The 11261-nt window shown below is 40.9% G+C and overlaps 1 protein-coding gene across 1 annotated transcript; it reads right to left on the bottom strand.

The window, feature by feature from the left end:
• Positions 1 to 805: 805 nt before the first annotated feature.
• A4GALT (alpha 1,4-galactosyltransferase (P1PK blood group)) lies at positions 806 to 1966 on the bottom strand (the record flags this gene model as incomplete). Its single annotated transcript, XM_082256645.1, has 1 exon — positions 806 to 1966. One exon carries the CDS (start codon positions 1964 to 1966, stop codon positions 953 to 955), a length of 1014 nt encoding a protein of 337 aa, XP_082112771.1. The 3' UTR covers positions 806 to 952.
• Between the last annotated feature and the right edge of the window lie 9295 nt (positions 1967 to 11261).

Genomic DNA, 11261 nt, shown 5'->3' with positions numbered 1-11261 from the left:
CCAAAAATTTAAAAAAAAATTGGTTTTTACATCTTTTTTGGGGGGAATTTCATATAAAAAATGTTAAAAATATTGTTATTTTTTCAAAATAAACGCTCTTTTTTTGTTTATAGCACAAAAAGTAAAAATCGCACAGGTGATCAAATACCACCAAAAGAAAGCTCTGTTTGTGGGAAAAAAAGGATGTCAATTTCGTTTGGGTACGGCATCGCACGACCGCGCAATTGTCAGTTAAAGTTGCACAGCGCCGAATCGCAAAAAGTGGCCCAGACGTAAGACAGCAAAATGCTCCAGTGGTAAAGTGGTTAATGACTATGGTTTACTAGGTGGTATGTGATCGCACTGCAATCTCTTGGTATCTGGGCTGCTCACAGTTGCCAGAAAGTGAGCACTGCTATCCACCAGACACAGTGGGTCACAGATCATACCCATAAGTCACAGTGCCTGGGAGAGCCTCCTACCAGCAGTAGATGTACAGATGGCGGTGGTTAAACTACATTGGAAAATACCTCCTGTTTTAAGTCCCGTTGAGTGCAACTACTGCCTTCTTGAAATGGATGGCTGAACTATTGTATTTGGGGAACAAATGTATGTTTAAAGTTTCATCTATCTCTGAATTGCTTATTGACGTTTGTAAGCTCATGTTACCCGATTGCTTTTTCTCTGAAATGTAAAATTTTCATCCTGAACCTTGAAATGTAATCTCATTTGGGAATAGCATTTACTGAGGATCCTAAGCAACCAGCCACATAACCTTGATGGGCAAAAAAAAGGTAAAGCTGGTAAACCTTCCCCACAGAATGAATTAAAGGCATCTTCAAACTCTGTACACCACATTGGATCCATTGTGTGGTTTTTATTCAGTCTTGTAAAATGCAACATCTCAGAAATCAACCCATGTATTTAGCAATATGTCAACATTATTACATATCCAGTTCCAGAGGTCCTGAGTTTAGTGATACATCTTCATTAATCTGTTTGTTGTAGGGCAATGTTTGTCTTGAAGTTGTTCCAGAAATGACCCCACCTCTGGTAATATCCCTTGGCTTTTTTTGTTCCATAAATGAACACCATAGCTGGCCTTTAAAATATTTTCCATCTCAGTTGGTTCAATAATCTGAAAATACTTTCTCCAATCCTGCCAGTCGATAGGGTAGAAGGCCTCTTTTGGAAGCACATTGACACCTCGGCAACTCTTCTTGTCCCTAAGCCTTCGGATGGAGCACCACTTCTTAAATACTCGAGTCAAGAGTTGGGGACCTTGATGACCATAAAACCAGTAATTGTACTTCCCAACAAAGTCTTTCATGCAAAGCTCAATGAACTTGTGCTGTGGTTTGAATGTGAGAAAAGCTCCGTTAAGTGTATACAAAGACTGCATACCCATTGCGTTGGTGATATTTTCAAAATTTTTTAGGATAATAAAATCCGTGTCCAAATAGATGCCACCCTCCTTCCAAAGGATGGCCAAGCGGCAAGCATCAGAAAGCGTTGGGTAGTCTAATAATTCCCTTTGGTTTTCTAGTTTAACAAACCAAGTGTTTAACGGAGTATTGTTAAAGAGTTTCTTGAAGTTTAGGGGTGAAAATTCTATGTTGGGGAAGCAGCTAAGAAGAGAAATGCCAAAGTTTTTCTCTTGCATGCTGTGGCCACTTAAACCTTTCATCAGGACAGTAACCTTAACCTCTGGGTGGGCTCTTGCTGCAGATTCCACAGCACACATGACTTGAAAGGTTGGGCTTGTCTTGTCTGAGGTCTCCACAAAGTAGATTCTACCATTAAGCCTTGTGGGTTGGGACATATTTAAAGTCAATGGTACGTTATCTGGACACACCACCTCTTTTGGTAAAAGGTGAACTATTGCCTCTTCTTCAGAGATGTAGACATTTTTCAAGTACATGATCAGTATGAAAAAAGATAGTGTGGTAAAAGTAGTCAAAGAGAATACCCAGTACTTGATAGCCATAGTTGACCAAGGGAAAAAAACAGAAGCAGTAGTTGTTTTGCCCTCACTTCAATATATTTTCAGGAACCTGAAAGATAAAAAACAAAGAATTGTAAAGCAAGCATGCACGATTTTTTCAACCTGTACACAAGAATAATGGCTTGTACAAGCTTTGTTCATACCCTGGCTACTATACCCATTCCAATGACAGTCGAGGTCTGCTACTTTTCTAAGCTAGAAAAGCTGTCATGTTGAAATGGAAGTCTGATAGTCCCCCTCTCTAGCTTACTGGAAGGCACTAATAAACTCTATAGTCTCGAAATGACCTAATTGTCCTATTGGTGTCCATGGAAATTTGATAAGGTATGAGATATTTGGCTTATTCGGCCACAACTGACAACTAATACGATTTTAATCCTAGTTCTGTAATCCCCAGGTATGTCTTAGTATGTCAAAGCGTGCTGAATGTAGAATACTATTTATTTCTTTTTCTTCAATTCGTTTTTATTGAAAATTTTCAGGAAAATACAGCAATACAGCAGATTACAAAACAGTGCCTAGAGTATGTACCCCAAGAGGGGTTTACAGGGTGTAAATAATGAATTCCATTATATATGTAAGCTGGGACATTGAAGTATGTGAGCATAGCAAATGTAGCCAATCTAAGCAAAACAGCATAAAAAAGAAAGAAAGAAAGAAAGAAAGAAAGAAAGAAAGAAAGAAAGAAAGAAAGAAAGAAAGAAAGAAAGAAAGAAAGAAAGAAAGAAAGAAAGAAAGAAAGAAAGAAAGAGAGAAAGAAAGAAAGAAAGAAAGAGCGGAAGGACGGTCAGTAATACAGTACAATAATTGTGGCCAAGCACGTAGTGTCAGTTATGAGAGGGTAAGATGAGGGAAGAGGAGAGAATGCAGCCTCTGTACAGTATATATTAGTATACTATAATGTCATTAGTATTTGGTGATCCAAGCATTCCATAGATTCCAATGTTGTTCGAACAAGTGATTTCTGCCATTTTTATATGCCAGCAACCTTTCGTAAGCATGATACATTTTGACTACATTGATGACCTTTGAGGCGTTAAGTACTATGTTGGATTTCCATTGCCTAGTTATGAGGCCTCTAGCAGCTAGTAAAATAAAATGTGTGTCACAATCTTACGGGCCTCAGGAGAAAATCTGTCTACACCCAAGTTGAGTATCGCCAGCGCTGGCGAGCGGAGTAAAAATCCCTGTATCTCAGGAATGAGATGGAACACTGTGTTCCAGAAGCTTGTCTGGTTCCTGAAGGACCACTGGATATGCATAAGGTGACTCACTGTTCCACATCCTCTCCAGCACAGGTGAGACTGAGATGGGCTATATTTAGAAATCCTATAAGGAGTTATATACCATCTGAGGGCTATCTTCTGGGACAGCTCCCAGTAGTTGGTACATTTAGATGCCTCATATATAGATTTAAAGAGTATTGCCATTGTTTGTCAGTGAATGTAGTGCCCAACTCCTCTTCCCATTTCAAACATGGGGTGGATTCAAGGTAAGCCTATTCTGTAGAATATTGCAAAACAAGGAGACACCTTTGGTAGATGGTTTGGGATCACTGAGGAAAGACCATCCTTGTTTGGAGACCTTTATTATTGGGGATACAAGCGATTTAAGAAAGTGGGATACTTGGAGTTATAAATATTGGTCAGTTAAAGGAATGAGGAATTCCTGTTGAAGCTGTGGGAATGGCTTGATGGACTTATCTATTAGGATAGTGTCTACAGATGAGATTCCCAAGTCAGTCCATCTCTATAAAAGAAAAGGAATTGGCAGCACTCCAGGTTGAGTCAAAATCCAGATTTATTGACTGGACATCCAAATATGACAATCGTGACAAGGTAGACGCGTTTCACACACTGACTGTGTGCTTAATCATTACAAAGAAAAATGTATATAACATCTCAATATATACACACACAAAAATCCAATCATCAATTAAAAAACAGGTGATACAAATAAGGGGTAAACCATTTTCCTAATTACCGAGGACACTGATAGACCCATAAAACATCTATGTGAAACCAGTGAAAAATCAAATGTGAATGCTGTGACACAATTGTGTATGAAAAAATATATAAATGCAAAAAATCTGATAAAATCTAAATATGTATAAACTATATGTGAAAATTAAATGTATTGTGATTAAATATATGGATATGGATAAAATTACCAAAAAAAGAAAAATGTGTAGCGCTAAAAACTGAGTAAATGTCCGACAACATAAAAAGTCCAATTGAACCAGCAATAAGGTGCATAGAATAATGATAAGAAAAATCCAATCATGAAAGATGGTGGCAAATGATGTGACCAAGTTGTGCAGCAAATCCCTCCACCAATATCGGTATAAATAAGATTGCGCTCACCAAATGGAAAGGACCCCAAATACCTTATGGCAAAGAGGTCAAACAGGCTTGAAGGAAATATTGTAGTGTCTCCACAGGATTCACCGTCCGCGATGAGCAACGTGCCAATCACTGATGACGAGGATCAGACGGAGACTCCACTTCCCCAAGAGATGGTACATCAAAAAGACAAAAGGAGGAGCACATAGCATAATATTGCTAAAAATAAATGTGAAAAATTCATAGTGCAGCTAATCCCTACACCAGTGCTCTCATCTATTGGGGATCTACATGCTGTCCAACGTGGTCGGTGAATCTTGTGGGGACACTCCATCACTTCTTTCAAGCTTGGTTTGATTCCTATGCTATATGGCATTTGGAGTCCTATTCATTCGGTGAGCGCAATCTTTTTTATACCTTCACTGGTGTAGGGATTAGCTGCACTATGAGTTTTTCACATTTATTTTTAGCAATATTATGCTATGTGCTGCTCCTTTTGTCTTTTTGATGTACCATCTCTTGGGGAAGTGGAGTCTCCGTCTGATCCTCGTATTAGTTGTCAGTTGTGGCCGAATAAGCCAAATATCTCATACCATCATATATCAATTTTTTGTCTAGTGATTGGTGTTAGCTGCTCATTCTCACATTTTAAGATAGCGCAATATAATTTTTTGGATTACACTGGATAAAATTTCCATTGTTTAATAATATGTGTCAATTATAAAATGAGAATAAAAGCTGTGAAACGCGTCTACCTTGTCACGATTGTCATATTTGGATGTCCAGTCAATAAATCTGGATTTTGACTCAACCTGGAGTGCTGCCAATTCCTTTTCTTTTATCAAGTTTTCACGGAGGCGAGGCGGGGCATGCACCTGTGTGAGTCATCAGGCAATTACACCACTTTGAGCAGTGAGTCCTTGTCTGTTCAAGTCCATCTCTATAGGGAGAGGTTGGGGACGATAGATTCGATAACACTTAATGGAACAGGGATTTGTGTTTCGTGTGTCGCGGGGAGGGTGATGGTGCGGAATGCTCTCCATGCTTGCAGAGAAGCCTGGATGGTCAAAGAAAGGGTTCTTTGAGGATAGGGGCTCCAGATATTGGGCAGTAGTAGTCTGTGTAGTGAAGAAGTAGGTCACAATGTAGTTTCCATAGTGCTCCATAATACGTCAGTTGAAGGTGAGACCCAGTGTCTAAGTTGTGCTAGGTGGGTCGCTAGGAGATAGTCCCGGAGGTCTATCATGCCCATGCCCCCTGTCGATCTATGTTTAATAAGTTGGGAAGAGCTCTGGGGCTTGATATTTTTCCATCAAAATTTCTTAAGTAAAGTGTTGAAGGTTGTCAAACATTGAGGATTTATGGGGATAGTTGCAGTCCTAAAAATATAAAGTATTTGGGGAGCAACAACATTTTAAAGGCGGCAAGGCGGCCTGACCATGTCAGTTCCACTTTAGATATGCGGAGGCACTCTTTGGTTATTTTGTCGATAAGGGGGAGGTAGTTAGTGTCCGCAAGTTGCGACGTTTTAGGCGTCAGACGTATGCCAAGATAGAGAATACTGTCTGAGTCGGTTAAGAAAATGATTATATCATCTGCGAAGAGGTTTAGGGTATAAAAAGTATGATGGAATTTAAACCCTGTAATTTTTGGAGAGGATCTTATAGCCTCAGCCAGAGGTTTGATCAGCAAGTTAAAAATCGGTGGGGACAAAGAGCAACCCGGCCTGGTACCGTTAGATATCGGGAAGGACTGAGACAATATGTTGGATGTGTATACTCTCGCGGGGGGTGAGGAATACAATGCCAATATGGCCGACATTGTTAGTCCTGTTTTCTTCATATATTGCCAATGGATCCAGTCAAACTCCTTCTCCGCATCCAATGAGAGCAGCAGAGAAGGCACCCGACTGGAGCCAGCATGTACACCAATAGTAACAACCCTTCTTGTAACGTCTGAAGTCTGTCGTCCAGACACGAAACCCGTCTGATCCGGTTTGACTAAGACTAGCAAAATGGGTGACAAGTTGTTCGCAATAATTTTCGCATAACTCTTGATATCAGTGTTTATGATATTGGCCGAAAATTGGCTGGAATAGAAGGCTTCTTGCCAGGTTTCGGCAGCGTCACAAAATATGCCTGTAGCATTTTGCGAGAAAGAGAGGCAGAGGACGCAGCCGCAAACACCTGGATAAGAGTAGGGCCTAAAATTGAATGGAATTGTTTGTAATAGGCGTTCGATAAGTTGGGAGGGAACGTATGCCATTAGCAATTTCTTGAGGGGTAATGGGAGCATTTAAGGCTTGCAGTTGTGCACTCGTGGTGAGTTGGATGGAGGCGAGAAAGTCATCTACTATGTGTGTGTCTCTTGTGTCTCTTGGTTGAGGGGTGTCAGTGTCATTTTGTAAATTCTAAAAAGAGCTGTATTATTGGGCAAATGATTCGGCTATTTCTTTAGGATTGATAATTTTATGTTTGGACTTTGGGTCCAACAAACTAGTTATTTTTGTCTGAGCCTTTATAGCCTTCAGTCGGTTTGCCAGAATTTACCAGTTTTATTACCTGATGAGTAGGAGGACAATTTGAGGGCCCTAAAATGCCAGGCATATTGCTCTATCAGAATTATTCTGAGGTTTAAACGTAATTTTGTGAGGGTTTGGGAACCAGATTGCGTGGGGTTGGACCTGTTTACATCTAAAGTATGTATTTCTCCCAGTAGCTTGTCAAACCACAATGTCCTTTGCCTCCTAATGCGAGAGCATATTTGAATAAGAATACCCCTTATAAAGGCCTTGTGGGCACACCATACAGTAGTCGGGTCTTGACAGAATAGAAGTTCATGGGGAAGTATTCTTGGAGGTGCTTGGCGATGGTGGCAGTGTGTTTGGGTGATTCCAGCACCTGTGTATTGATCCTCCAAATGTATGGACTAGGTGTATGGTCCTCCATAACAGTAATTGAAGTAGGTTCATGATCGGACCATGTTATATCATGTATGCTTGATGAGGATGTCGATTGAAGCAGGACTTTATCCACTGGGATCATGTCAATCCTGGAGTAAGAATTGTGACGTGACAAGTAAAAGGTGTAATCGCATTCTTCAGCATGGTGACACCTCCACACATCAAAGACATCCTCTGAGTGAAAGAGCGATTGAAGTGTGGGAGGTGAACGTTTAGGCCTGGATGACATATCTAGTTGTGGGTTGACTGTAAGATTAAAGTCCCCACAGATTACCACAAGGCCTTTTTTCAATTTGGTGATTTTTTGGAAAAGGTTCTTCCAAAATCGCAACTGGTGTGAGTTAGGTGTGTAGGCATTCACTATAGTAAATGGGGGATTGTTCATTTCACATATTAAGATTAGGTATCTGCCACCTGGATCACTTATTGTGTGCTGTAGTTAGAAGGCCACAGAGTTTTTAATTGCAATAAGTACTCCCTTGAGAATTTGGGATGTAGATGCCATACAGACATACAGAAAATGTTTGTGGGATGTGTTGGGGGTAGATAAGGCTTGGAAATGTGTTTCTTGTACACAAAGCAAGTCACTTTCTAGTTTGGTAGCCTCTCTCCACATTGACGCTCTCTTTGCGGGATGATTCAGCCCGTGTACATTGAAAAATGTGATTTTGATCACCATGGTAGAAAAGGGGTATAATAATGCTGGTTACCTTGGTTATGACATCGGGGATAATGATGGAGGTTGGCTGATGGTGGTGGGATCCAGAACCATCTGACTTGTGGGGCCAGTAGGGTACAAATTTTTACTCTCAAAGAACCTAGAACCGACCGTGAACAAAGGGGAAGAAGCAAGACTACAACAAGGAGAAAACATAAGAAGAACAGTCAATAAAAATAGGTTCAGTTTCAAATGAAGCCTGATTGCAGTGGGACTGCACAGTGGTTTTGGGGGAAATATCATGGACAAAGTAGGCCAGACAGTAAAGGGATTCGGGTAACAGGATATGATATTTAGAGGCGATTATTTTTCAGTGTTTTTTGCTTCCTCTTATAGACAATCTGCCAGTCCTCATGAATGTCCATTTTAGCAGGAGAGGGCATCATGGGTAAGGGCTCCTGTTCTGGGAGAAAGCCCCCGTGATCTTAGCAAGGCAAGACCTTCATTAAGAATGGTGATTACCGATGTGGTGGCATTGTTGGTGACAGTGATTTTTGTTGGGTAACCCCAGCGGTAAACAATTCTATGGTTTCTTAGTACTTTAGTTATCCGTAGGAGGGATTTCCTTTTTTGTAAAGTATACTGTGACAAGCCAACGTACAGTTGGAGTATTGATCTGGTATGTGGGTCATCTTGCGGAATGTGGACATGAGTAGATCCTTTACATGGTAGAAGTGGACATTATAACATCCCTGGGGACATCATCAGGTAAATGAGGAGGCTTGGGCAGGCGGTGGATTCTGTCAAACACTACTTCAGATATAGGAATAGATGGTAACGCAGCACAAATGACATCACAGGCATACTGGTTCAGTTGGGCATTTTGCACAGATTCAGGGATGCCTCTGATTTTTATGTTGTTCCGCCATGAACGGTCTTCTCAATCTGCAACTTTAGCCTTGAGTTTCTCAAATTCTTCTTTCTGATCATTGTGTGTGTCAATGAGAGTGTTATGAGATGTAGCGAATTCACTCATTTTTGTTTCAATGTGATCTACTCTCCCACCAAGCTCCTGAACTTCTGCTTAAAAATTTTGAACACATTCTATCATGTCAGAGTGTAAGGAGGCACACAGGTATATTAACATGTCTCTCAATGTGATATCAGATATAGGCTGGTTGTTTGTGGGAAAGGAGTTTATTTAATCAGCCAGTTCCCTGGTGGTGTTTTATGAGAAACTGTTATTACTTACCTCCAAGGGAGATGATCCTTCTGACAGCCTAGGCTTTCTTTTAGCGGGGCTCTGAGACAGCAGAGTGGAGGCTATAGGCAACCTTGGCTGTGCTGCTTTAACTGCGTTGGTCAGTGGAGGTCTCTGTGCCAATAAAGGTGATCCACCAGAGGAGGAGACCGGCTAACTGTCTCCGGCGCCATCTTGGGCATGCGGCCTATCTTGCTTCTTGCTTCTCTCAAGCTTCCATCCGGCCGCGCGCGGTAACCAATTCCCTCAATGTAGACTACTACTGACCCTTTATATCATAATACTGTGATAATGATACTCCCATAATTCATGGTTTTCTCAAAATACTTCCATCTCTTAAAATTTTCTTTCATTGTTTTTGTGTAATCCCAGTATGCTATGACACTTCTGTCCTTGGGTGTACACCTCACAGGAATGGTAACACTAATTATATAGTTAATACTTCTAAGTTTATGATAACTGGAGATGAGGTATGTCAAGTTGTTGCTCAGCTTGTTTTATTGTTTTGTTGGTTGTTTTATTTTGAAGCGGTCTCTAATAGCACGTATAGAGGGAGATGAAATTATATCAGAAGAGTATCTTTATACAATTTTTATGAGTACTAAACGTTTATTTTAACCAATTAAAGATTGTTTGAGGTTCTTATATTATGCCAGTCAGCTCTATGTTTCATTTACAGTTTTTCTGAGGATTCCCTAGAATGCTGCAAGGAAGTGGATGTTTTTTCTACTACATTATGTTAAAGAATATGACACTGCCAATAATTAGAACTTTGACAGACACAGACTTGTAGATTCCATTACTGTTTAGCGTTGACATTAGTTTATACGTTTTGGTTGTTTATACCTTATCTGCTACCTGTTTTGGCCCTGACGCAATATACATTGTCATTGTATACAATACTTTTGTAATCACTACACAAGCTGGAAAAAACAAACTTTGCCAGAATGTGTAATGTATAAACTGCTTTGTCAATAAAATGAAAAAAACTCCCAGCCTGTACTAACTAGTATTTTACCTGCCAGGACTTGAAATTAAACTTAATGAAACAAATAGACACAGACAACCTCGTGATTGAAACCGACACAATTAATTTTCTGAGCCGGTAGGTATAAATGTGCCAATCATATTGGACCAAACATGACATTCTGTATCTGATACAGTTGTAGATATAGTAATAAATCAAGAGGGAGTACAGCTATATAATAAATTCTAAAATTCAAAAAACCCACTATATGACCAAAAGTATGTGAACCCCCTCCAAATGAGTCCAGTCGTTTCCAGTGAAGAGTACCAGTAATGCTAAAGCATACAAATAAATTTTGGACAATTGTGCGCTTCCCACCTTGTGAAAACAGTTTTGCCAAGTTCCAGCATGACTGTGTACAAAGCCAGCACAATAAAGACACAGTTTGACTAGTTTGGTGTGGAAGAACTCGACTGGCCTGCACAGAGCCCTAACCTCAACCCTACTGAACACCTTTGGGATGAATTGAAACACCAATTATGAGCCAGGTCTTCTCATCTAATATCTAACCTCACAAATTCACACTCCAAAATCTTGTTGAAAACCGTCTTAGAAGAGGGATGGATGGTAAAGCTACAAAGAGGCCCAACGTCATATTAATGGTCATGGTTTTGAATCAGAAATCCAAAAAGCACGGGGTGGGGCATGGCCTGACTCCATTGTGAGTGGGCTTGCATAGCTCACCTGGGCTGCCTCATCCTGGAAAGATAGCCCGGAGTGTCCCGGGAAGGTGGCCAAGCTTGGTGCAGTGAAGGCAGTGGGAGACATCTGGAGAAGCGGTGCTCTGGTGTGCTGGAGATTGGCGGCGGTGGAGTGCGTTGTGCAGGGAGCAGCCTCGAGTCCTCCTCTGTCCTTGGCTGGCCAGTGCAGAGCTCAGTAGTCCCTGTACGCCGCCATGACTGCTAGTGTGGAAGGGGGAGTGGCAGTCTATGCTTGCCTACGAATGGCAGGACTCGGCTTTCCTTGGCTCCCTTCAGTTTTCTCTAGCTCCCCCCAGCCCTTGGCAGGCTCTGGTGGCTCCTGAGAG

Source organism: Pelophylax lessonae, assembly GCF_965119305.1.
Source record: "Pelophylax lessonae genome assembly, chromosome: 4".
Lineage (NCBI taxonomy): Eukaryota > Metazoa > Chordata > Amphibia > Anura > Ranidae > Pelophylax > Pelophylax lessonae.
This window is presented reverse-complemented; position numbering and strand designations above follow the sequence as displayed.